Genomic DNA, 27,252 nt, shown 5'->3' on the forward strand with positions numbered 1-27,252 from the left:
GCGCGTCTCCAGCCCTTGGCAACCGAGGGCAGCGCGCCACAGGGGCGGGAGAGTAACGGCTCTGGGACGCTTGACCCTGTTGGGCCTGGCCTCGGGCCCATCCCTCCTCTGTAGGCTCCTCGTCTTCTTGCGGCCACCTTCACGTCCCCGAGGCGGACAGTCCGCCCCCTCCCCCGGGACCGGCCGACGCGATCTTCCGGGTGAGCCTGTGGGGACGCGTTGGCGACTGCAGAATCCCCTTCTTGGCTCCCCGCCCCTCTTCCCGGCCCTGGGGAGGAGGCCGGCCTGCGTCCCGGGTGCTCGCGGAATGCCCCTGCGGGTGGAGGCGGCGGAGCGGGGGCCCTGGCTTGGGCGCCACGGGCACGGGGTCGAGTTCTCACAGAAAGAGGCCTTGGTAGCCGTAGTCCCCCTGACCGCGCTCCCTCAAATTCCATTCTGTGGGGCTCTCGATGTCCAGAATTTCGGGTGGAGAAGGGCGGATGCGGAGCGAGGCGACCCTTGAGAGTTTAAGTTGAGCTGTGAGCAGCAGGATTTCGTCCGTCTCTGTTTTTTTTTTTTGGAGCCGAAGGGCCGGGGGAGGCGTTCCTGACTTCGGCAGAGAGGTAGTTTGTTTTTACTTGGGGAAGGGAAAGTTAATTTAACAACGCTCCCCCACCCCCTCCCACTGGCCCCTTCTCCATCCCTCACTGCAGATCTAGTTAAAATGGGCCTAGGATCCAGGAAAACCAAATGCCAAGTGGGATTTGGCAAACGTAGCATGCTTTGCAGAAACTCGTGTTTGGGGATTTGGTCTTAGGCCCCTCCAGGAAGGCTGGGCGTTCGAACTTTTCATCCTGCAGCCCACTCCCCGGGAGTTTGCCTAGTCTGAATGTTTTTTGTTTTGTTTTGTTTTTTATTTTGGTCGGTTTGAGGTCTGTGTCCTCCAGTGACGGATCATGTTTGGGCGCTGGAAGAAGCGGGCTTTTGGGGCGCCACTACCACCCCCGCCCCATAACCGCTTTCCAGACTCCGCCTTCTCGCGTTCTCTGGTTACTGGAGTGGGTGTTGTAGCGCTTTGGGTGCACCTGCTCCTTTCTTTCCCTATCACCTTCCTGCTGGGGGCCACTGAGCACCATTGTAATATTGAGGTTTTGAATTGAAGGGAAACCTTGTGTTCGTGTGACAAAGGTATTTTGTGATGAAGTACAGTAGCTAGCTTTTAAGTATTTTTTTATCATCAGATATACAAAGTTCTTAAATAGTTTGAGTGACAGGAAATAACTGACTTGATAATCAGAAAAGTAATCTTGAGCATGGATTTTTAAATTATAATTAGGGTTAATCGTTTTCATTATACTATTCCAAAGTAGATGTTAGCGATAATACTTTGCTGTTTGGTAGGATTTTAGAAGTTTGGGGGATTTAAACATATATGTATATCACATTTTCTAAGAAGATTGAGGTAACTTGAGTTTAAAATATTGATAAAATGTATTTTTCCTCTTCTGTTGATTTTCTAAACATTTTAGACCATAAATAATGTATTTGTTATACTTCATGGTGCAAGTAAAGAATTTACTAAAGTGATTTTTTAAAAAAAATCCTAAGCAGGCAACAGCTTTGACGTTGGAGCAGGAAAGGAGCCGTTTCTGAGCTGCAAAAACTAGTTTCCAAACAGGTAATTTGACATCATTTTTTATATATATAATTGTCCTTTGTATTATAATTGAAAGAGATTATGATGGAGACTGCTGTTAATATCAAATTAACAGTGCATGATTGAGGACCCTCACTATTTAGTAAACATTCTGGGTTTGCTACCCTGTTTGCCTGCTTTTTGGTGTGCCACTTCCGTCTGCCTTCATCCCTTTCTCAGAAAAGAGCCATGCCATTCCTAATTATTAAATACTAGAATGGTTTATGCAGTACTTCTTGAAATTTGTCTTCACAGAATTTCTTCAGCCCAGTTGAGATTGAATTTGTCATATAACAACTCTTTGAATAGCCTCTCTTTCCTAACCCTTTTAATCTAAAGTTATCATCTTCTACAATTTTTATTATTGGCTGTTTATTTTTTATTCATAAACTCCTCTACTTCTTGAACTTATTATACCTTAACTGAAGTTCTTTTAGTTGTCTAAAATTACTTTAAACATTAGTTTTTGTACATAGTGCATTGTCAAATGCTGATTATATAAAGGTATTCTTCCAGCTAATTGGGAGGCTGAGGTGGGAGAATCCCATGAGTCCAGGAGATTGAGGCTGCAGCAAGCTATGATCACACCCTGCAGTCCAGCCTGGGCAACAGAGTGAGACATTGTCTCTGGAAAATAAATAAATAAATAAAGGGTGAGAATTAGAAGAAATTTTATAATCATTTAGGAATAAGTGTTCTTTTAAAAACCTCAAAAAATCTGAATTCAATTTACTGTTAAAATTTTGAGAAAGTCCATTTTCAAAATTTGTTTAATATATATCATGCTTTCTACAAAAGCAGAGTTTTAGCACCCCTAAGAGGACCTGAAATGAGACTATCATGAGAAAATAAAAATCAGTAGTTGATTTATATCTTAATTATAATTCTCAGTGTTTTAGTGGTTTTTGTTTTTTAAACTGGAACACTGTAACAAAATAGGACAAGAAATATTAAACTCAGGGGAAAGCTCAAATGTTAGTGTGTGTATTAGAGTTTTTAACACTAGAGTGATTGCTGTATAATAGGCATTGTAAAATAGAATTGTAAAATCAGTTATAGTTTTCCTTTTGGCATGTTAGAGAAGATGAGTAAGAGGAATAAAAAATACAATAATCGTGTTAGCTCACATTGGAAGGCCAGGTTTTTGCAATAGGGGTTTGGTCATTTGTTCCTGAAGGAGGCAAGGTGGATTTGAGACTTACAAAAGAACTAGAAAGGCTGTGGGATAATTATGCCGGGGAATTCAGTAAAAAGCCAACAAGAGATACGTTAGCAATACACTCATTTTAACAAACTTAATTGAGTGTCTACAATGTGTTATGTAATGACTGTAAAGTGTTAGAGATATGGCAATGAGCAAAACAGACAAGATGCCTTACCTCATGGAGTAAACTTAGATTTTGAAAGTATTTGTGTGTGTGTAGTATATTATACCTTATTAGTGGACACGGTTCATGACATTTTATGACTATTTCCCTACTGTTTCAATAGTTTGAGAGTAGAAGCAGAAAAAGCAGGTAGTGGGATTTATCCAGAATTTAGTTGACAGAATGGGTGAATGGACGGGGAAGTCAAGAATGACTGACTTGGGTTTGGGTTTCAATAAAAATGCAAGAGAGTAATGCATTCAGGCAGAGAGAACTGATCAAGGGACTGGTATGCGGTAGGGCCAACAGTAGGTTCAACAGGAATGAGGAAATGAGAAAAGTAGAATGCAGGAACTTATTATCAGAAAAGGAATTTTAGAATTTTAAGATCTTGAACAAATTACCAGTTCAGAGTGAAAAAAAAAATGTTAGAGAAGATGAGATGGACATTGAAATTGAGGACATAGTCTCAGAAAAATCATTGCAAATGTTCAGGTCATGAAAACAGGGAATGAAGGGGAGAACGAAACCATGTGCTAGAAAATCAAGAAAAATGCAAGACTGGAGTAGATATTTCTAGAGGTAGTTGAGTAATTTAATGCCATTCGAGAAATAATATCTAAAGTTTAAAGATTTTTTGATTCCTTGATTTCTTTTAATTTCTTCACCTTGTATTCCTATTTCAAAGGTATACTTTAGTCATAGGCATATCATGGTAATTAATACGGTGATATTCTACTTAGACAGATGTAATACTTCTTTATAGTAAGAATCCTATAACAAGGTTTTCTTCAAAAAGATCAATCACTGAAAATAGCTTAAAATTGCCATAGTGAATTTTCAATTTATATCTTTGTAGATGTGGTAAAGAAGCCAAGTAAGGCTGTCAAAAGTAGCTAAATGAGACTTATAAATAATAGTTTCAACTTCATTTAGTAGGACAAAGTATGAAAGGAAGTGCTTGTTTAAAAGTAGAAGAATTTTATTTTTATCCCCATTCAGCTACTCATACTGTATCATTCATCACCTGCATCATTTTCTAATAGCTTCAACTTTCTTGTCCTACTGTCTTTCTATTAAACCTGCCTGGCAGAATCCCAACGTTGGGTAGATTCAGTGGAGTGTTTATACTGAGGCTTATGAGCCCTGCTGGAAAAAATATTTGCAATGCATGTTAGTGATATCAGTGAATAGTCTCTGGTTTCACCTGAGTCCTTAGTGCTGCCCACAGTCATTCTCTATTCCCTGCTCTTCTCAGATCTCTCAGACACTGCCATAGCACCCTCTTATATTTAATGTGCAGTCCTTCCTAGTTCGTATCACTTAAGAACTTCCTCATCTTCCTGCTACCAGATCTCCAAACCAGCCTCCAACCTATTCATTCCATCCTTTTTTCTTTCCTTTTGTTTCAATGAAAAAGGTGTTCCACTTCCTATCTAAAGCTAATCATTTTTCTTTTGCCCTGGATCCCAGTGGCTTCCATTTTCTTAGACACCACATGCGATTTGCTTATCTCCTTCCTCTTCTGCATTTTTATTATCTCCCTCTTTCCCAACAAATTTCGAACATGCTCAAGATACTTCCATTCTAATAAAACTTTCTTCTTGGTCATCTCTGCTTGCTTCCCTTCGTAGGGTGATTCCTTAAAATATTACCTGATGAGTTCCTTTATTTTTTCCCCTTCCTCTCAATAATGCATTCCATTTTTGGTACGGACCCTCACCACCTCTACTGAAATTTCTTACAAGGTCAACAGTAACCTTGTTGCTAAATCCAAGTGGACATCTCTCATAACTTCTCTTATTTGACAAGGTAACATTTGGTTTCTTATCCCACTCTCCTCAATACACTTTTCCTCTCTTAGCACACTCTCCTGGTTTCCCCCTTTGTGTTACCTTCTCAGTGTCCTATTCCTGTGCCTTTCTATTTAATACAGTGTCTTTTAGGATCTAATCTTCTCTTTTTGTCTTCTCCCTGAGCCTTCTGTCCTACTGAAGTATTTTTGTGAGTGGATGAATTGCAAGTCTCTCTCCAGCCCAGATTTCTCTTGAGAGAGAGATCAGTATTTGTCCACTAGAAAAATGTAATTGGGTATATACCATATGCCCCTCAAACCCAACGTTTCTAAAACTGAACTCATCATCCTCTTCTCTCAGCAACTAAAACTTGTTCCTTTTCTAATCACTTTGCCTATGTTATCACATACCCAGTTGCTAGAAACCTCAGGTTCATCCTTTAACTCCTTAGTTCCTCATCTCCCACATACTAATACAGTAATCTCCCTGTTTCCACGGGAGATACCTTCCAAAGACACCCCCCCCCAGTGGATGCCTGAAACCACAGATAGTACTGAACTCTGTATGTATGTTTTTTCCTTATGTGTATACATGTGATAAAGTTTAATTTATAAATTAGGCCCAGAAGAGATAAGCAACAATAACTAATAATAAAATAGAAAAATTAGAACAACATATTGTAATAAAAGTTAAATGAACGTGGTTTCTCTCTGTCTCAAAGATTCATATTGTACTGTACTCATTTATTTTGTGATTGTGATTGATCAAAGATAACTGAAATCTGGGAAAGTGAAGCCTAGGATAAGGGAATACTGCTATAATCACCAAGTTCTGTTGATTCTGCTACAGAAATCTTACTTGAATTGATCTTCTCTATATCCGTAGTCTTTTGATTATTGGAAGTCTTTCTGTACTTTTAAATATTATTTTATTAACATGCCTACAGAATAAAATTTAGAAGGCAGAGACCCTGTATTTTTAATGGTGACTTTGAGATGGTTAGAGAGGTTGGCATGAAGAAGAGAGATATGACTTGCCATTATTTTCTGACTCTTACCGGGAGAGGTACTTTGAGAAATTGTCTTTGAGAAATCTTATGAATGTTGATGTATTAAGAAATTGTCTTTGAGAAATCTTACGAATGTTGATGTATTAAGATTTGATTCACATGAACCATTTTCTTAGCTAGCTTCATACTAATTTTACTTCTGTAATAGTGTGCCTTTTAAATGCATTTGGTATCATTTTTAAGTTATTAAATATTCTATTCCCTATGGCAATCATAGTGTAACAGTGGACAAAATTGTTTATTTTACTTAGTAGATAATATTTTATTTAGTAAATGGTCTTTTTAAAAAATTTAAAAATATATTTGGTCTGTTTTTTTCCAAACTAATTATAGTGTACAGTTTTTCAGTTGTTTTAGAAACTTATTTTAATAGTGTTCAAAGTCATTGGACTATAAATAGATCTTTAAAATAAGCTGCATTATAGGGGAAATTTTTCATAATATAGAAATATAATTTCTATATTATTTCTCCAAATATATTCTTAATGAATTTATCTTAAAGTAAGCTTACTTTATAATTCTATTGATAGAAGTATAATGTGTTCTATTTAAAAATAAAAATATGTAAGAATAATTTACATATCAATCTTCCCTCCTAATTTACATTTTAAAACAATTTGAGTACTTTTAAATATGGTATCACGCTATTGCATGTTTATTTTTTTACTTCTTTACTATTTATGTCAGTACATCTAGAGAGCAGTAGTTGTGAAGTGTTTCATTTTAATGAATTGTTTCAGTTCACTGAACATACCTCTCTAAGGGCATTAATTTTTTAAAAAGTTTTAAAATTATTTCTAGAATAAAAAATAAGGTAAACTATTGCTGAAAACATAAGACACAGAAAAAAGGAAGACTCATCACATTCCTACCCTAATAATTGCTTTCATGAAAGTATTTTGATATATTTTCTTTAAAAAACTATACAATTTCCATATTGCTTTTTTTTCTCTTTTGTGACTTTTCCCACATTATCAGGACAGGCAGTATGGTCCAGCCTTCATAATTAAATGTTTTGAAGGATACTTAGTATTGTGCCCCGTGTGTGTAGGACAATTTGCCTAATAGCATTCATCTTGTCATTTGACATTTAGTTATTTTTCAATTTATCACAATTGAATAATAAACAATTTCATTATAGTTTTCCTTCCCCATATTTAAAGCTTTTTTCTTAGATTAGATATGGACACAGGGAATTAGTCAAGAACTCAGTTTTAGTTCTTGATGTAGTATTGCCAAAATGCTTTCCAGAAAGGTTATACTTACTAGTTTACTATAGTTCACTATACTATCTAAAAGCTCTAGTTTCACTTTACTGTCATCAGGATTAGGTAATATGCAATTTATATGAAATTTAGCAAATTTAGTATTCCCTTATTTTAAAGGAGTATTTAAGAGAGTATTTATTGTAGCTATACTTTATATATTCTTACTATTTTATATTTAGTAGGGTTTTTTTTGTAAATTACCTGTTTGAGCTTATTTTACTTGTTTTTTTAGACAAGTTCTTCATATGATAAAGGTATTGACTGTGTACTTTGTATTTCTTTCAGATTTTTCCCCCAGTTTGTCATTTATTTATTTACTTTTATGTGAACAAAATCTGTTGAACTTTTTCTTTCTTTATGTTCTAAATTTAGTAAGATCATAAGATCTCTATTCTTACTAAAGTCATTCTTAAGTAAGTCCATTCTATTTTCTTGTTTGTCTTTTTTTAAAGTTTATTTATTTGATTTTTTAAAATCATATTTATTTTTAATTTGCTTACTATTTTGGTGTTATAAGGCAGCCTTTCACAATTGGGAGAGAATTAAGTTTTAGTGCTCTAAGGCATCTATTGTTTAATGTGAATTAACATCTGTGTGTCTGAGGCAGTACTGGATATACCATCCCTGGGAGAATTGAGAAAATAATGACTCATTTTTCTGTGTTCTGTGATTGAAATGAAGAATACTGTTAATAGTTAAGGAAAAACTGTTAAAACTCTAAATAAAAATCTTTTTCAAAATTGTTAGTAAATCGTCCTATCCATTCAATACTCCCACATCATGGAATTGTTGTGAGAATTAAATGATATAGTGGACATAACATATTTAATGTAGTGATTAGCATATATCTAATAGTAAACAACATAAATGTTAGCTGTGATTAACTTTTAAAAATTTCTGTTGGGTATATGGAGAATTTTTGTTCTTGGCCTGGTACTAATTTAACCATTCGAAAAGCGTGGTTGAAACTGGTTTAGTTCTTCTACCCTCCTGACCTCTATTGCTACTCTTAGTTTTTATTTTTAAGATGTTAAAATTTTTTTCTGACTTATTTATTCTTCCAGGTGAATTTTAGAATCATTTTGTCAAGTTCCAAGAAGAATCCCAGTGGAATTCTGTAGTGAATGAGATGAGTTAGTATCTTAGAATCAGAGCAACACTTTGTATTTCTTTTTGCCATTTTTAGCCGAATGACCTTGGCAAAAATATCTCTTTTGAATGTTAGCATTTTTGTTTGTAGTTTCTTGGCTTTCCCTGCCTTTTGAATTTTAGATAAAATTATCTCAACCTTTCCTCCTTCACCTACACCCATTCAACCTGTACACATCCACAGCTAGTGGAAATTGAAAGTTTTCCATAAAATTATGTAGAAATCTTATTTTCTCATGACCATCTCTGCACTGAACTTCTGCTTCCACCATTGCTGCCTGTTTTTCATCTCTTTGACCCAGGTATGAAATTCAGCCCCTTTCTTGATTTTCACATGCATGAACATCCCACTTATTTTTTGTGGGGAAGATTTGAGCTTCGTAGTCTTTATCAAGATTTAGGGACAGCTATGAGGTAGCAGTAATGTAAATTAAAGTAAGGCAATAAGCATCACTATTCTTAAAATGTCTTTTAGCCACTGCACTCTTAGATTATATTGGCCATTTACCCCACCCAGTCCTGCTTCTCTCTCCCCACCTTCTCATCATCTTGTTTACCATTCTGGTGTACCTTCCTTCCTATTAAAACCAAAATATTCTCTTTGTTTCATGCAGAGTAGGTCTGCTGTTTTTGACTCTTTGGCACCAAACTATTGCCCATGTCCTTAGGGTATGACCTTTATACCAAGGTCATTCTTAGAACAGAGATACTTTATTTCTTTCCTAATGGAAATTCTGGTTCTAGCTGTATATAATTTCCTTCTTAACCTCATTGTTCTACCTTTTAGGAATGTGTTGGATAAATTGGATAAATCTTTTTTTTTTTACTATACATTTTTCTTTTCTTTTTTTCTGTTGGTTTTTATAAGCTATGGATAAATCTTATAGCATACAGGCCAACGTATATAGTGGATATTCAGAGATTTTCCTTCCCTTTTCCATCAGTCTAGCTACTTACCTCATGTTAATCATAGTATATCTATAGCAATTAATCAATTTGTTTGTGATGTGTAGTTTATCGTGCCTCTTTGTAGTTATTAAATCAGTATTTTAGAGATTCCTTTATATTGCTAAACTTCATGGAATGATTTAAAAATTGAAGTTTGTTTTTATGTGTTAAAAAGCAGTTTTTACTTGTTTCACAGAGAATTAATCGTTACAGCCGGTATGGCCACGGGAGGAGGTCCTTTTGAAGATGGCATGAATGATCAAGATTTACCAAACTGGAGCAATGAAAGTGTTGATGACCGACTCAACAATATGGTATGATATTTTACTATCAATGATATATTGCTGACTACTAGTATTGAAATGCAACTTTCCCCTGACCAAATCTAACTCACTGAAACTCTTTGTAAACACTTGCTGGCCAAAATATTAAGGGACACTGGGCTATTTATTATTAGATGAAGACACTTTGGTTGCAGGGTACAGAAATCAACTTGAGTTAGCTTAAACCAAAAAAGTAGATTTATTATAAGAGTATAAAGGTGTTTTATGGAAACCATATTAAAGGAATACAGCTGGGTTTTAGGAAGGGACTGGAAAAAGGAACTAGAGAGTTGTCAAGAATTACTTTTTCACTATCCTAACTCTGCTTCTGAGTGCCTCTGCCTAACACAACTTTTTCTTCACAGACCAGCTTTTTCTCCTCTTCTGGTCCACATGGCCATACCATCATTCTCAAGTTTTCAGCTATGGCTGCTATTATATACTGACTGGTTATCTCCTAATTCCAATTTTAAATTTTAAAGTATGATTATCCCAATTTGGATTATATATATGCATTTCTTTTTCCAATAATCTATGGCCAGGATGGGGTGGATTAAATAGTATGAAAGGTTGGTAGGAGCCACCCACTCATGGATTGGGTGGAGAGACAGTTTGTTAGAGAAGGGATTTTTGTTATAAATGAGGAAAATATCCCAAGTGGCTTTACTATTGTAGTAACTAAAAGATTCTTCTAGTATAGATAAGGTGGGAATTATAGGCCTTTTCATTGACTGAATTAGATTATGTGGCTATAACTAAGTCAATAAAAATGTTTTCAAGTTAAAACAATAAGTACTCTTTGTCATTCCATATTAGATTAGATATTATGTACATTTTTGTCTATAAAATAATAATAGCTATATTTAATGCTTACTAAATGCTAGGCACTAAATGCTAGGCTAGATGTTTTATGTATGTTTTAATCCCATTTTAAAGGTGACACTATTTTAGAGATCAGGAAATTGAGACTGTGGGAAGTTAAGTAAATTTTCTAGGGTCACACAATGGAGTGTTTCTTTAATAAACCGTAATCACTTTAAAACTCAGGTTGATTCCACATCTGTATTCTTTTTACTATACATACTGAGTTAAATCTAAGGGTTGGCCAGTAAAGATATGTATAATTTATTTCACTATTCAATTTATAAAGAGGAAAGAATAATTTTTAAATACGCTTTTGAAAATATCCAAATTGACTCTAGCATTGGGATTTGGGGATTTGCATTCATTTATGATCTGTGATAGGAAAGTAATCTATTTCTAAAGGATAGGCTATAAAATTAGGATAAATGTAATGAGGGAAAAATGGGTTAATAGAAGTAAATAATTGTTTCTAAGCATTTCTGATATGAAAAATGTTTTGTCATTTTTAATTATAAGACGGACCAAAATTTTTTTAAGCATACCAAATTATTTTCCTGGTTTGATACAGACCAGATTAACTTGTGCGTTTTACTTTTTTAAAGGATTGGAGTGGCCAGCAGAAGAAAGCAAATAGATCATCAGAAAAGAATAAGAAAAAGTTTGGTGTAGAAAGTGATAAAAGGGTAACTAATGATATTTCTCCGGAGTCATCACCGGGAGTTGGAAGGCGAAGAACAAAGACTCCACATACATTTCCACACAGTAGATATATGACTCAGATGTCTGTCCCAGAGCAGGCAGAATTAGAGAAACTTAAACAGCGGATAAACTTCAGTGATTTAGATCAGGTTTGTGAATTATTTTAAAAATCAAGTTATGACTATGAGAAATGCTTGAAATGGATTAAATAATTTGTTTTAGGAATAAAAATTGAGCTGTTTATTTTCTTTAGTTTCTGTGCATATGGAAAGAATTTAATCAGTGATGATGATACTATGCCTTGTCATTTAGAAGGAAATGAAATCCTGTTTCTAAACTTGCTAAAGAAAAATATTTCTGGATTTTATTACTATGTTATATGACCAACTTAAGTGATTTCATTATGAAACTAAATTTTACATTTTAGTAGCTCAATCAAGTTGCTATTAAGTAAATGGAAAGATCCAGTTTATTATATTTACCATTGGTTAAGTGTGGGATGGTGCTGGATTACCTCAAATCTATAATAAAATATTTTGTATTTATAATCACTGAAATGACATTTAAATCTAAAAGCAAGTAAAATTGATAATGAACTCTTGACAAATATTTTACTATCACATCTGTACTTTGCAGAGATACAGAGTTTTCCAAATATGTAGAAAGGTAGATTCAAGTCTGATATCATAATGGTGATAATCATGTATCATTTACATCTATTTACTGATTATTGAGCACTTTAATTGTATGACAGGCACTGAGCTGAATACTTTTTCAGAGAGTGTGTTCCCATAGACAAATCTTTATGCTAATGTTCATGTTAATTGATTCATTGGGTCCAAAGTCTATAAAAATTCTCTTAGCAAGTAATAAATAGCAATATGAGTGATAAAAGTGGTCCATAGTCCAAGTATAGGTGGAGTATCCCTAATTTGAAAATCAGAAATCTGAAATGCTTCAAAGTCCAACATTTTTGGAGTGCCAACATGATGCCACAAGTGGATACCTGACCTTATGTGATGGGTTGTAGTAAAAATGTCATTTTTGATTCATGCACAAAATTATTTAAAATATTGTATAAAATTATCCTCAGGCTATGTATATAAGGCATAGATGAAACAAATGAACTTCATGTTTAGACTTGGATTCCATCCCTAGATATCTCATTGTGGATTTGCTAATATTCCAAAATCTGAAAAAATTTGAAATCTATAACACTTCTGGTCCCAGGCATTTCTGAAGAGATATACTCAGTCTGTACTTTGTTTAGACTAATCTTGTTCATATTTATCAGTTGAATTGTGTCAACAAAATGAGGAACAGGAGATGCTAATCAAATTTTGATATCTTAATAACACAACTTTGTAGATCTGAAGCTCTTTCACATGTTACTACAAAGCTGTTTTTATGTACCTCCTAAATCAATATCTGATAGTGAAACTAAGAACATTGGACTTTTTTAAAAACTATGTTGTAAGATTAATGTTTGTGTGATTCGATTTCTTTTTCATATATAGAGAAGCATTGGAAGTGATTCTCAAGGTAGAGCAACAGCTGCTAACAACAAACGTCAGCTTAGTGAAAACAGAAAGCCCTTCAACTTTTTGCCTATGCAGATTAATACTAACAAGAGCAAAGATGCAGCTGTTAGCCCTCAAAAGAGAGAAGCGGTTGGATCAGCACAATGTAAAGAGTTGTTTGCTTCTGCTCTAAGTAATGACCTTTTGCAAAACTGTCAAGTGTCTGAAGAGGATGGGAGAGGAGAACCTGCAATGGAGAGCAGTCAGGTGATAAAATTTGTTTCTTTCACTCATTGTTTTCACAAACCTCAAAGTACAAACATTATGATTTTAAAAATTAGGTTATACATATAGGAATTTTAGTTAGATCGAATTAAAGTATTTCCCTTACTCCGCTCTTTAATCTACCAGATTTATTTAAAATGGAGTAATTTTTTTTTAATCCCAAATGATTGTAGACATGGTATATTCAGGCCAATTAAGGCTTCTTTTTATTTGCCAAAAACTGTATTCCCAATTTGTATAAAGGGGATTGGGAGCAAAGTGATTAATGGATTTTTTTGTAAGAATTTTTTAAAATGGCAATATAATTCTTTTGAAAAGTACTTTCAAAAGTATATATAAGTAAATAATTTATTAATAAAGAAATATATAAACATTAGAAGGAAAATTTATAGGAAGAATAGTTTGGTGTGCAGTTTGTACAGCTAATATAGATTAAAATAATTTTGAAATTTATTTTTAAATTGACAGTGATTGAAGTTTTCAGTGTTATCATTTATGTTTTGTTTAAAATCTAAGTTTGATTCAGATTTTTTACATGTATAAATTCACACAATAAACCTAGAAATATTTTTGGTTATTATCTTTTTTTTTTTTTTTTTTTTTTTTTTTTTTTTTTTTTTTTTTCTTCAGGGCACTTTTTTCCTGATAGGTTATTATCTTTGAAATAAAAATTTATAGAACTGTTGGTGTTGAACTAATTATACTCAGTTTTATATGTTGTGTATTTTCATGCTTATTTTTCTTTTTAATATTTCCCCTGCAGATTGTAAGCAGGCTTGTTCAAATTCGTGATTATATTACTAAAGCTAGTTCCATGCGAGAAGATCTTGTGGAGAAAAATGAAAGATCTGCTAACGTTGAGCGCCTTACTCATCTAATAGATCACCTTAAAGAACAAGAAAAGTCATATATGAAATTTCTCCAAAAAATTTTAGTAAGTTTTAGACTTTTTAAATAATGTATTGAGTTATTTTTGTGGTATATGTGTGTATATATACTGATGACTTCTGATGCCATCCCAGAGGAGTTAACATATTTTCAAAAAATCATGCCATCCATTATAACATTTTATTGCCCTTTTTAATAGTTGTATGATTTATACCACTAAAATATTTCAGGCTAGAGAAAATGAGGAGGAGGATGTTCGGACTATAGATTCAGCTGTGGGATCTGGTTCTGTAGCTGAGAGCACATCGCTAAACATAGATGTGCAGTCTGAGGCTTCAGATACCACGGTAAGCGGCTTTTTGGTAATTAATGTGCTGGAAATGAAGATTTAAACTTTTCCCCCAATTTTCAAGATGGTATTTTTTAGGTGTTCCTTAATGAAAAATGTATTCCAGGGAAGAAACCTTCAAATTGTTAATGCTGTATATAGTCTTCTGTGTTTAATCACATTTACAAGTTTTATTTATTAACATTAAAAATAGTTTTAGTGGTTGATTTGAAAATCCAGTAATTTTTGACCACCAACTTACAGAAACAATGTTTTTCTTGTTTGGTTTGTTAAGCACAACTTTGCTAACTTTAAAAAGCTTTGGGAAAGTTAAAATTCATTGTGAATATAAGGGCTGTAGATATCATTAGTGATTATTTAGCGTATGGCCTATTGGAAAAATCTCCCAAGTTCATTTGCCACTGAGGGCTCCTTAAGGATATTAGGATTTTTCATTTCTGTTTCTAGTCTAGTAGAGTAGCAAAATTAGATGACTGAAAAAATGAGTTAAAGGCTAGTAAATGGGAAAAGGATAGCATTTACATTGTGATTTATTCACAGAATAATACTATAATTTCTGACTGTGCAAAATCAAATTTATTAAAATTGTTTTTAGGAAAAATAATTAGGAATTTATAAAACTTTGAGGAAAGATTTATAAAATAAACTTAGTTCTTAGTATGCTTCTAAATTAGTATGCTTTTAAGCATTTCTAATAGATGGGCTTATATATAACCATGCATTTGTAAACTTTTAACCCTTTGCACTCGGATGTCAAGTGTGACTCGACATGGTTAGCAAAAATTATAGAGATTAAAATTACTCTTTGAATGTATCAATAATTTGAAATATAAAAAAATCCAAATAAGTTTGTATGAAAAGAAACTCCAGTTTTTTTTTTGTTTTTTTTTTATTTCGGCATATTATGGGGGTAGAAACTCCAGTTTTTTATTCTACTGCTGCACTTTGTAAAATCTGGGGTATTTAAAAAATTAAATTCCAAGTAGAATAAAGGAAGGGAGAAAAAAGCAAGCGAGTGTAAAGGGTTAAAACCTATGACAGACTAGTAAAGCTTTTCTTTTGAGAGGATAACCTTGTATATCTTTTACTTTTGTGGTATGTTCCAGAATACCATTCAGCATCAGGAATTTGAGGGTTTGTTTCCTTTTAGTATTGGTCTGTATAGTTTCTTATCTGCCTCCTTTCTCTTCCTTGCCCTTCTCAATTTGAAGAGGAAATCTGAATTTTCTTTCTCTACATTATTTTTACCAGGAGACACTCAGAGGGTCTGATCCCAACAGTTGTTGAAGAATGGATTCTACTATGGGGAAATTGTTTTCTAATTACAGTGGTGCTGGGAATAATTTTTTCCTTATATTCCAGCAGAAATGGAAGGGTTGGGGCAATGTGGGTAAATGAATTCTGTTGAGGGAGGGGCGGGAAATTGTATAGTTCATTATTATAATTTATATACTGACATTGAAACTATTCACTATGATGAGAATTTCATTCATAATGAAATTTCCTTTCAACATGAAATCGTAATATAAAATCATGAAAGTTGATTAATAACGTAGCAGAATAAATGTTAAAATATGCTTTGGCAATTGTTGTATAGCTTGGAAATTGCCTATGTGATATGATACTTGTTTAATTACACTAAGCAACAGTCTAGTCTGTAGAAACTTAAAAGTCTGATTAAGTTAAACTTAATTGGGGGTGGTGGTGGATTTTTTTTTTAAAAGATGGACTGGTAAATTTTTTGTATTTATTTACAAGGCTGGCTTATATGTTAAACAGGAGTTTGTGTTAAGAAATTAATATGCTACACTATTTAATAAAGGAGGCATCTTTTAGTCTGAGAATTCGGCCGTGCATTGAGGACAAACTAGGGAATTCAGCTTCACAAGAACAGGTTTCAGACATTGACGTTACTACAAGTCCAAAAGGGAAAGGTGACAGACCTCCTCAGAATGACAGGGAACTGAGGCCTAATAGGAAATATAGCCGAAAACGTGGATTTCCCTCAAAGGTATACTCATAATATTAACTTGGGAAGTCTAAATGAGCACCTCTTGTTCATATTTCCTCTTCCTTATTTACTTTTCTCTTATTGCTGTTACTCTTACATATATAAATTATTAATATGGTTAATTATCATACTGTAATTTGCTTTAGTAAAATGCTGTCCGTTAGTGTTATTGTTTCTTAGTTCTTCTTTTTTATATATGTCTCCATGGATTAATCTGATAGCTGTTTTAAATTTACATTAACAAAGGTTTCAAAATGTTATTTGTTTTCTTTTCTTTGCAGTTGAGGGCTCAAAATATAACACATTCTTAAGCCTCCACATCACTTGCCTTTTGTTTCTGATATTTGTGTTTATGAATTAAGATAGTGCTTTAATTTTTGTCTTATTTCATGTGGTCATCCATTAAAGAAAAAATAGAGCAAGCTATTAGCTTTCCTGTCTTTGTAAGAATGAAATGCTTATATGTATGTGTGTATATATTTTTTGTTGTTGTTTTGTTTTGTTTATGTTTTTGTTGTTGGAAACTCCTTTCATTCTTTTTTTTTTTAAATATATTTATCCAGTTGGCTTGTTTGCTAATGTTTTTACTAGTTTTTCTCTAATGTCTGTTTTAAATATCCTTTTAATTTTTCATGGTTTGTATAAAGGAATTCAAGATAGGTTTAAAGACAACTATTTGTAGTTCCACTTAAAACAGTTTGAATACAAGTAGCCTTTATAAAAGTGCTCATCTCCTTTTGGCAAGAGCAAAGTATTATTTTAATAATTAACCATAGACAAGACCACTTGTGTATTTTTTATTACTAGTTTATTACCAGACTAATCTTTCTTTTCCGTTTTGTAGCTATTTTATGTGGGATTGTGTGTGTGTGTGTGTGTGTGTGTGTGTGTGGCTGTTTAAGAATGGCAAAACTTCTAGGTTTTTTGACAGTTTGTTTTTTTGGTTTATTTTTTCTGGCTCCCACAGGAGTTTGAGGACAAAGTTTGAAGTTAGTTATGGGGATCTTATTACATAAAATGCTTAGCAAAAGGTGCCCCAGTTCAACAGAAAAGTAAATAAAATAGCCGATTGCTTTAAAAACTAGTAGTATTAGAGAAGAGCCAATGAACGTGAATCCTGGTGATGTCTTTGGAATTTTGTTCCTCTCCTGATCCTTCTGAACAGTGACAGACAAAATACAGGAGTTGACAGTTGTTACAGCATAGTATCTGCCTGTTCTTTTTTCACCTAACACATTATATTTACTTTTAAAAACCACTTTTCTGTTTTTAAGTTTCTTTGAATAATGTCCTTGTAAGCGAAGATCATACTTTCTTCAGCTTGTATCTTGGATTTTATTCCAATTTGACTTTCTTTAATCTTGATTCTTAAGGCCATCCTAGTGTAGTTCTTTTAGTACTCTATTCGTAAAGTGATTTTAATTTCTTACAAAAAAATCTTAATTCCTACTACCTAACTTTATTTTTTCTCTGCTTTGCAGGATCTGTTATTCTTACTACCTCATCCTCATTCCCTCCTTGGAATCCTTTCAAAATGTAGTAGTTTGTTACAATAATTTAAAAAAAAAAGTTAAGGTCTTAACATGAGATTCAGAGTTGAAAGCAGCCTGTGATATGAAATGATTGATGTTCTAGAGCTACCTCCAAGGGTAGATTCCATTTTATGGAATATTTTATAGACATGATGACACTTCCCATAATTTTACAAAAGAAGCCTTTGACAAGTATCCATGCCCACACTTGTTGGCCCACACTAATCGCCCACACCCCATCTTGGCTCTTAGAGAACTTAGAAACTTTCTTTATACGATGTACCCTTGTTTTGCTATTATTTTCATCATTTCTAGTTATTTCACGTGAGCTAGACTTGTCACCCAAACCAGCTATGCTTCTTTAGAGATTGTTTCTTATACCTCTGTGTTTAGAACCCAAGCACATAATTTTGGGACAGACAGTATGATGTAAAGAACATTGAACCAGAGCCTAGGAACCTGACTTCTCCTAACTGTGACACTGGATAAATCATAGCTCTATCTTCTCTGGGCTTATAAGTTCCTCACCTTCCACATGAAAAAATTGGAGTACATAACTGTGTCAGAAGCTGTAAAAATATATTTGGATTCATGAATAATTATTAGGGATACCTCAGGAGTAGATAAAAGGAAAATTTTGGATTTTCTGAAAATGGACTGTTACATATGTGCAATTCAAGATTTCATGCCTAAGTTATTTTTTTATCTGTAAACTAAAAATGTAGTTGGTGAAGGCGACTCAAAATAAGTTTAAATAAAAATGAATGTTTGAAGGATGGCTATATGCCTAGTATCCTTTTTAGATTTCCATTCTAAGTACTATCTTCTTGTTCTTATTCCTAGATATTTATATTTCTATTTTCTTATCTTCTTGTTCCTTATATTTGATAATAGTCCCCATCCCCTTCCATTGGCTCAGCTTTTCTAAGTTTCAGTCTGAAATTTTATTTATATGTATGCAAAAATTATTAAGCAGTAGTAGTACTCCACTATTTTCAAAAGTTGTTAGGAATTCACTTTTGGATTAGTGAAAAATCTGAAGGTAATTTTGTTTATTTTAATAAAAAGTTTAGAATTCTTTACAATTAAGGCATTACAATTTTGCAAATAAATTTAGCTAATAGGTATTGAAGAAGTTTTTTAAAAGTTTGCTTTTTAAAAAGTAAAACTATATACTATTATAAATCGTTTTAATAAACTCTTTAAAATAAGATTGTTTTAAAGTAACCCTGAAGTCTAACTATTTTGGGGAGGTGAGAAGACCATAAATTAGGTGGAAATACACATTCTTTAGGGTTTTTTCCCCACTTTTTAAAATTTGTATATTATTTTTTCTCCTAATTATCATTTATACTTTGCCAGAGGAATATTTGATTGATATCAACCTGGAAAGATTTCTCTGAGCCATTCTAGTTTGGTTTTATGTTTTACCAATGACTTTGATGAAATTATTATGAAATTTTTTGGATGAATCGAGAGAACTAGCTATTGATGGTTATCTCTACTATTTCAAAAACATTTTTTTTCTAAGATGTAAGCAGTCATAAGACAGAACTAAGAAGGTGAATTTTGACAGGAGTTAATATAAGTCTTAACCAGGTAACTCTACTTGTTTAGGTTGGGAGAGAACTGATTAAACAGTAATTGATTTGAAAAGGGCTTTTTCATTTATTAGAAATTCAAGACGATTGAAAAACCTGTAATAAATATTGGCTTAACCAAAATCTAGGTAGATATTTCTCTCCCATGTTTATAAAGTCTAGAGATAGTCCAGGATAGATATAGTACTGAGCAGATTCCTCTGATGTTTATATTATATAATGCAATCATAGTCTACTTCCTGTTTGATCTTTGAGTTGTTAAGTTTGTGCCATGCGCTTATTCACTTACTAATTTTATTTATTTCCAAGTTTCCAAGTCACAGTATAAAATGTTATCACAGTTACTCATGCGTATTCACAATACTGATGAGTTCTACGTGGGAGGTAAATATAAGAGATTTTTGTGTAGTATTGGTAAGAGATATCACCCAGAAGGGTATTTCTTTTGAACCATTTGTATTCTCCCTAATTTTTCTAGAAATCAAATGTGAATAGGGAATATAGATCAGTGCATTTTTACTTTCAAAAGAAATCCTTGACCTATTTTGCTCTCCTTAGTAACTTGGGGCAGAGAGAGATGGGCAGGAATCATTTATTTAAAATGTATATAACTCCAACAAAAATTTGTTAGCAATGCAGAGTTAAAATTGACTACATGTAACAAAGGTGGAATATTTTATGTAAAATCATTGAAATTTTCAAATAAAAGATTTTTTAAAGGTAAATCAATGATTAAAAATACCATTATGGTATACATTTGATGCATAATTTGGCTTATATGTATTGTTTCCAGGTTGTATTTAAATTTGTCTCTTTGCTTTAGGTTTTTTTTTTTTTTTTTCTTATTGGGTTACATTTTGAATAGTTTTAAGATTACATTTAAAATTTGATTATTTCTTATAATTGGCACCTGTTTAATCTTTCTACTTTTAAACAAGGTGATAACCTCCCAGCATTTTGGGGGAATTTGAAAGTATTTACTTCTATTTTATGTTGTTGGACTCAGATGAATGGGCATAATTTAAGAGAAAAAAAAAGTAATGATGCCTTCAATACAGAATATAAAATTTTCTGTTTTATTATGTGCCTGATGTGATGCAATTAAAACATTTTTCATAAGATTATCAAATAAAAATATTTTTAAAATTTCTGTTTTTTATTAGAAATTAGTAAGTTTGCTTGTTTTCTGGGTTTTGTTGTTTGCGATGTTTAAAAATCATTTCAAGGAGTAGCAAAGAAAGATTCTTAGTCTGATCTGTTTTGGTTTTTTTTTTTTTTTTTGAGACAGAGTCTCGCTTTGTTGCCCAGGCTAGAGTGAGTGCCATGGTGTCAGCCTAGCTCACAGCAACCTCAAATTCCTGGACTCAAGCAATCCTGCTGCCTCAGCCTCCTGAGTAGCTGGGACTACAGGCATGCACCACCATGCCTGGCTAATTTTTTCTATATATATTAGTTGGCCAATTAATTTCTTTCTATTTATAATAGAGACGGGGTCTCGCTCAGGCTGGTCTCGAACTCCTGACCTCGAGCAATCTGCCCGCCTCAGCCTCCCAGAGTGCTAGGATTACAGGCGTGAGCCACTGCGCCCAGCCAGTCTGATCTGTTTTTAAAGAGACTTTCAGGGTATCAACCCAGCATAACATGCTCCTACATTTCTGTAGGGCCTGGATCCCTCGTTGTGTGGTGTGTATGTATGTGTGTGTGTGTAACTCCTTTTGCCCTCTTGGTATTCCTGTCTTGACTTTTGTATGCATTTTTCTTTTCTTTTGTTAATAATTCCTCTTCTTGCTAAGCCCTTGCTTATAGTCTTTTACTGTGAAATTACCTAACTCTTAATATGGCAGGCTGTCTCTGTGTCATCATTCTATTCTAACTCTTTTTTCTTCAAGTCTACTAAGAATATATCTAGGGTTGTATTATTTAATACTAATTTATTATCTATACATGTACTTTACCATTGATAATTGAGACAGCAACATGGATTTTAAAATTAATAGATATAAGTATTGTTGGTTTTATTTTACAGGCCAGAGATCCTCAGCAAGAACCTATGGAAGAGATAGAAAATTTGAAGAAACAACATGATTTGTTAAAAAGGATGTTACAACAGCAGGAGCAACTGAGAGCTCTGCAGGGACGACAAGCTGCTCTTCTAGCTTTGCAGCATAAAGCAGAGCAAGCTATTGCTGTGATGGATGATTCTGGTATGCCACAGTCTTAGAATGTTGTTTTTATAAGCAGGGCTCAATAGATAATTATATTGCAAGGTGGATGCTGGTTGTTATATAGTCAGATATTGATTGTTGACTAGTTTAGAAACCTACATGTGAGGCTTACCCTGTCCTGTGCTTTTTTCTGGTTATGCAGAAAAGGTTGCAGGGACAACTCCTGGCCATCATACTGTACGGTGCAGACAGCCAGCTCGCTCTCCTTTTCATCAGAGAGTACCCTTAAGAGGTAAAAGAGACAGGCTGTAGTTCTGTTTTTGTACCTCAGACTGATAGGGCTCTTGATGCTTTTATTTCCATTTTTTGTATTTTATTTTTGTAGGATTGTTCTTTGCTTGTCTCCCAGGGAAGAGTTAAAACCTTAAGTAAGGCAGTGAATAAATTTATAGAGCATGTTTAGTGTTCAAAGTTAGTAGTAGCTTTTATTTCAATTACATATCCAATTGTATATGCTAGCTCCTTTAAACTATATTTATGAGGTCTGTCTGGAAAGCATCCAGCCATTGTTAATATAACGAGAATATTGTGTGACATACTTGTAACCTGGTAGCTGAGGTGAGTGGACTGTGATGCGCGTGCGTGAACAAATGATGACTTCATTGTACTAGTCAGTGGGGCGCTAGATGCTGTTGAGTAAGCATATGTACTGTGTGGCTGTTGCATTCACAATGACTGAGTGAGTAGAGCAACGAATCTGCATCACATTTTATGTTAACTTTGAACAGTCCTCAGTGGAAACTATTTGGATGATTCAGAAGGCTTTTGGGGACCATGCAATGAATGTAGCACAAATAAAAGTGTGGCACAAACACTTCAAAGATGGTCGAGAATCTGTTGAAAGTGATCCACGTTCTGGAAGACCTGCAAAAAGCAGAACACCTGAGAATGTTGAATGTGTATGGGTTAGGTTAAGAGATGTTGGGAGAATCGTGTGAGGTCTCAAGGTGCCTACTTTGAGAGGACTGAGGTGTCATTGTCCTTTTACAATGTTTCCTGTATCTTGTATCTTCTTCAGTAGATGCCTCTATTTTTCATATTACATGGCTGGGTATCTTCTGGACAGACCTCTGATACTGCCTTAGGAATATGAGGGTTTTTTTTTTTTAAATTAAGGAGATAAAATACAGCCTTCCTGAGACTTGGAAATGTTCTTCTCTTTCTTCTTCCTTCCTTTCATAGCCATGTATGATTTAGGTGAAAATTGTATTGAATTCTTTAGTATTAAGTCTGATTTTGTAAGTTTGTCTCATCACTCTCAAACCTAAGAGTTTTAATTTCTCATTAAAGTGAAAATAAGATTGTAACTTATTAGGGCTCAGTAAAAATAAGTTGTTTTCTAGTAGTTATCCCACCATTGCATTCTAATAATAATTTATCTTCTTTGATCATTTTATGTTTGCCAGTGAGTTTGGGTCCTCACTGAGGCTGCCCTCACTGAGATTATTAATCAGTTTGTCCTGCTGTGCAAACTTAACCCTCTGGCTCAGTTGTCTGATCATTCTTGTATCTAATTTACATTTGCATTTTCATAAGGAACTTTAAGACTTTCAAGTAACTTACTCTTTAATAATTAGTGTTATATAGTGTAGTATGTAGTAATAATTACGAAGATTTTTGTCTCCATTTTTCTTTGTAAAATTTAAAGTACTGTTAGCTTTTATATTTAAGAAATAGATAATTAAAATATTTTAACATAATGACTAATACTAGTTTGGTTAACCTTTTAAATGTTTTCCAAAATTGGAGTATCAGATTTCAAAGATTCCTTTGATAATCATATTAATCTCAGATACTTAATATTTACATTTGCATCATCTTCGATCATCACAGAATTGTAGTAGGTTAGTGGTCAGAGCTTTTATTCTTACTTTGGTTTTGTAGAGAAGAAACTCTAACACAGTTTTTGACTTGCCTGGGTTTATACAGAATTTTAGTAGAATCAAATCTCTTGATTCTAGGTCAAGGGTCTTCTTTCTGTTTCTGTATATGAACTATTAAAAGTAAGCAGATAATTTCTTTTTTAAAAACTTATGAGTCAGAACAGGAGTAGACTGAATAAGAGTTTGATTTATTTCATATACTACTTCAAAAAGAATTTCATTTTAGTAATTTTAAAACATTTGCTCTTATATTAGATTTTACAGGGAAATCCTGATGAAAAACCACAAGTACAGTATTAATATTTAATCTTCTGGTGTATAAGGGAGGTAACATCACAATCTTGGGAAAGAACGCTTCTATCACCATTTACCTAGGAAGTTGTGCATTTGTTATCTGAACTGTAATTTCGTTCTTTTCAACATAGAATTTGGACTAGCTACATGGGATTCCATCTAACCTTGAAATTTTAATTTTTTGATGGAAAAAGCAAGTATTTTCCTTTAAAATAGAAGCAATTTATAACCAGTGTCTCTTTTAGATCTGCAGAGTTAGAAGTAAGAATAAGGATGAGGTGGTTGGGTAGTAGAATAATAACTTATGAAAATTGTCATCAGAAAGCTGCTTTAGGAATATGAGGGCATTTTTTTTTTTTAACTAAGAAGCTAAACCACAGCCTTTTAGTATGACTTGTATTACAAGCAGCCACTTGAATAAATTATCTGTTCCTGTGCTGGGGTCAGCAAATTATGGCAGCTGAATTTGGCCCACTGCCTGAAATAAAGTTTTCTGGAACATAGCCATGCCCATTTATTTACAAATCTGTGGTTGCTTTTGCCCCACAGTGGCAGAGTTGAATGGTTAAGACAAAAACTGTATTTTCTACATAGCCTAATAATGTTTACTATCTGAACCTTTAAGAAAAGTTTGTGAGCCTCTGTACCGAGAGCATTGATTCCATTATAGGATATGGAAGTTGAGACCTGTGAGAATCAGCTGTGCTTTTCCTGACTACCACTTTCCCACTTACTCCCTCAACACAAACAGACTGGTAGACTTGCCCTAACCCCATTCCATTGAGTCACTGTTTGACTGATTTATATTAATGAATAGTTGTTAATTTTCTCTCCAGTTGTTGCAGAAACTACAGGTAGCTTATCTGGAGTTAGTATCACATCAGAACTAAATGAAGAATTGAATGATTTAATTCAACGTTTTCATAATCAGCTTCGTGATTCTCAGGTAACTTAATTGTTTCAGTATACTTCAGTTTAAAATCACATTAATTAGAACAGTGGTTCTCAAACTTATACTTTAGTATAAATATCACCTGGCATGATTGCTAAGCAATGTAGGTTTCTGGTCAGTAGAGTCCCCCTACCTCCATAGATTTGGGGTGGGCTTCTCCCCATGTGATTTCAATGTTGGTGCTCTGGGGACTATATTTGAGAAACAGAAAAATCTACTTTGAATGAAGTGATTAGTGAAGTTTTCCTTTTGTAAGTTACTAGATGGCATTTTTTTTCCTCTAAAAGACTGTTATTCACAACCTTTAAGACTTAAGGTTAAATCTATATCCTTACAATAGTTTACTAATAATTTTAAGAAAGTTCTTAAGTGTGATTTGAGAGTTATAAGTGTTAAAATCTCATGAAATTTATATATAATAATATAAATGCAAATTTTCAATATATGGGCCCTGGATAAGAAAGGGTGAATTAATACCTCTCCACTAAAAATGAGTATGATTGGAAATGAAGCGTCTCCTGTCTTCTTGCTGACCAAGTGAAAATAAAAGAATATGGTCCAATCATTTGGGCGGAGTTATTTAACAATGTCTAGTAAATTTTTTCTGGTGATTCTACCATGGCCTATTGTAGAGAAACCCTTACATGTTCACAAGGAGGTAAATATAAGAATGTTCATGGTAGCATTGTGTTAATAGCAAAAAACCAGAAACACCCTAAATGTCCATAAATAGGAACATGGATTAATGAATTATATACATAGAGTGAAATTCTGTATAGTAGTTACGGTAAATGAACCAGAGCTAATGAATGAAAAATGCAAGTTTAAAAAGGATACCACTTACCTTATATTTAAAAGTATGTTAGGCCAGGTGCGGTGGCTCACACTTGTAATCCTAGCACTGTGGGAGGCCGAGCCTAGCAGATTGCTCGAGGTCAGGAGTTCAGAACCAGCCTGAGCAAGAGCGAGACCCCATCTCTACTATAAAAATAGAAAGAAACTAATTGGCCAACTAATAGATGTAGAGAAAAAATTAGCCGGGCATGGTGGCGCATGCCTGTAGTCCCAATTACTCGGGAGTCTGAGGTAAGAGGATCGCTTGAGCCCAGGAGTTTGAGGTTGCTGTGAGCTAGGCTGATGCCACGGCAGTCACTCTAGCCTGGGCAACAAATCAAGACTCTGTCTCAAAAAAAAGAAAAAAAGAAAAAGTTTATAGTGGTAGTTCTAAAAAGATGCAAAGAGAAAACGAGATCTTTGAAGGTTTTTTTCTATATAACATATGATGTTGCTATCACTTAATTTATATCCAGTTAATGATATCCAGTGACTCCAAGACCACTGTTTGATTATATGTATATGTAAAACCACATATAGTCAGCCTTCTATGTCTGTGGGTTCCAAATCTGTAGATTTAATCAACTGAAGATCAAAAGTATTTTTGTAGGGAAAAAAACAATAAAAATAGCAATATAACAATGTAAAATGTAAATTTAAAAAAAATAATACAGTATAACAACTATTTAGCATTAGGTATTATAAGTAATCTAGAGATGATTTAAAGTATATGGGAGAGTGTGTGTAGATTATATGCAAATACTATGCTATTTTATATGAGGGACTTGCACATGTGCTGATTTACGTGTCCCAGGGGTCCTAGAACCAATCCCCCATGAATACTAAGGGATGACTATATGTATATGTTATAGTGGCACACCAGGAAATAATATTTAATTTGAGAATAGGAGCATATACTTATACTCACCTGCATAACCTAGGCAAAAATTTCTCTTTTTATAAAGAATACTTATGCATTTTAAAAATGAGAATGCAATCTATAATTGCCTTAGTCTTAACTTTTCTTCTTGTTTTTTTAAATAAGCCTCCAGCTGTTCCAGACAATAGAAGACAGGCAGAAAGTCTTTCATTAACTAGAGAAGTTTCCCAGAGCAGGAATCCATCGGTTTCAGAACATTTACCTGATGAGAAAGTCCAACTTTTTAGCAAAATGAGAGTCTTACAGGAAAAGAAGCAAAAAATGGATAAATTGCTTGGAGAACTTCATACGCTTCGAGATCAGCATCTAAATAATTCATCATGTAAGTAAATCTGGTTCAGCAGTATTAAGTAGAGGAAAAAAGAAGGATATGTGCTGTCACATAACGGTTTAGTAAATATTTGATGGATGAATGAATGAATATATGGTTCCTCAAGAAAATTACGATATTTGTGGGGAGATGAGCCTTGGATGTGAAAAATTTTTAAGTATCAAGCTAATATACAATAAAAGTCAAATAGACATAAATCTGTTTTATAATTCAGAAAATGGAAAGAATAAAGTTGGGCCTTGAAAAATTGGTAGGATTTTAATAAGGGAAATGTAGAAGAGGAGGTAACTATTTGATACTTGGAGATAATAATACTGTATTTTTTAGCATATTCAAAATGTTCCTTTAAGGAGAAACTAATACATTTAGTACTTTGATTTAAAAGCCCTGAAACTGAAACATAGATTTAGAGAGTGTGTTTTTTTGTTTGTTTGTTTTGAAACAGAGCC

The 27,252-nt window shown here is 33.6% G+C and overlaps 1 protein-coding gene across 26 annotated transcripts in view; it reads left to right on the forward strand.

Annotated features, from left to right (window-relative positions):
* Window positions 1-27,252, forward strand: part of PCM1 (pericentriolar material 1) — an 87,777-nt gene that overhangs the window by 263 nt on the left and 60,262 nt on the right. For 7 of the 26 annotated variants that reach the window (XM_012785026.3, XM_075997348.1, XM_012785029.3 and 4 more), the window contains exons 2-9: window positions 1,588-1,657; window positions 9,469-9,586; window positions 11,062-11,307; window positions 12,676-12,945; window positions 13,727-13,897; window positions 21,371-21,548; window positions 24,583-24,692; window positions 26,578-26,794. In XM_012785026.3, the coding sequence (XP_012640480.1) occupies window positions 9,491-9,586; window positions 11,062-11,307; window positions 12,676-12,945; window positions 13,727-13,897; window positions 21,371-21,548; window positions 24,583-24,692; window positions 26,578-26,794 (1,288 nt within the window). In that variant the 5' untranslated portion in view covers window positions 1,588-1,657; window positions 9,469-9,490. The other 19 variants (XM_012785022.3, XM_075997343.1, XM_075997346.1 and 16 more) reach the window with 9 other exon arrangements.

The sequence above is a fragment of the Microcebus murinus genome, chromosome 24, assembly GCF_040939455.1.
Source record: "Microcebus murinus isolate Inina chromosome 24, M.murinus_Inina_mat1.0, whole genome shotgun sequence".
NCBI lineage: Eukaryota > Metazoa > Chordata > Mammalia > Primates > Cheirogaleidae > Microcebus > Microcebus murinus.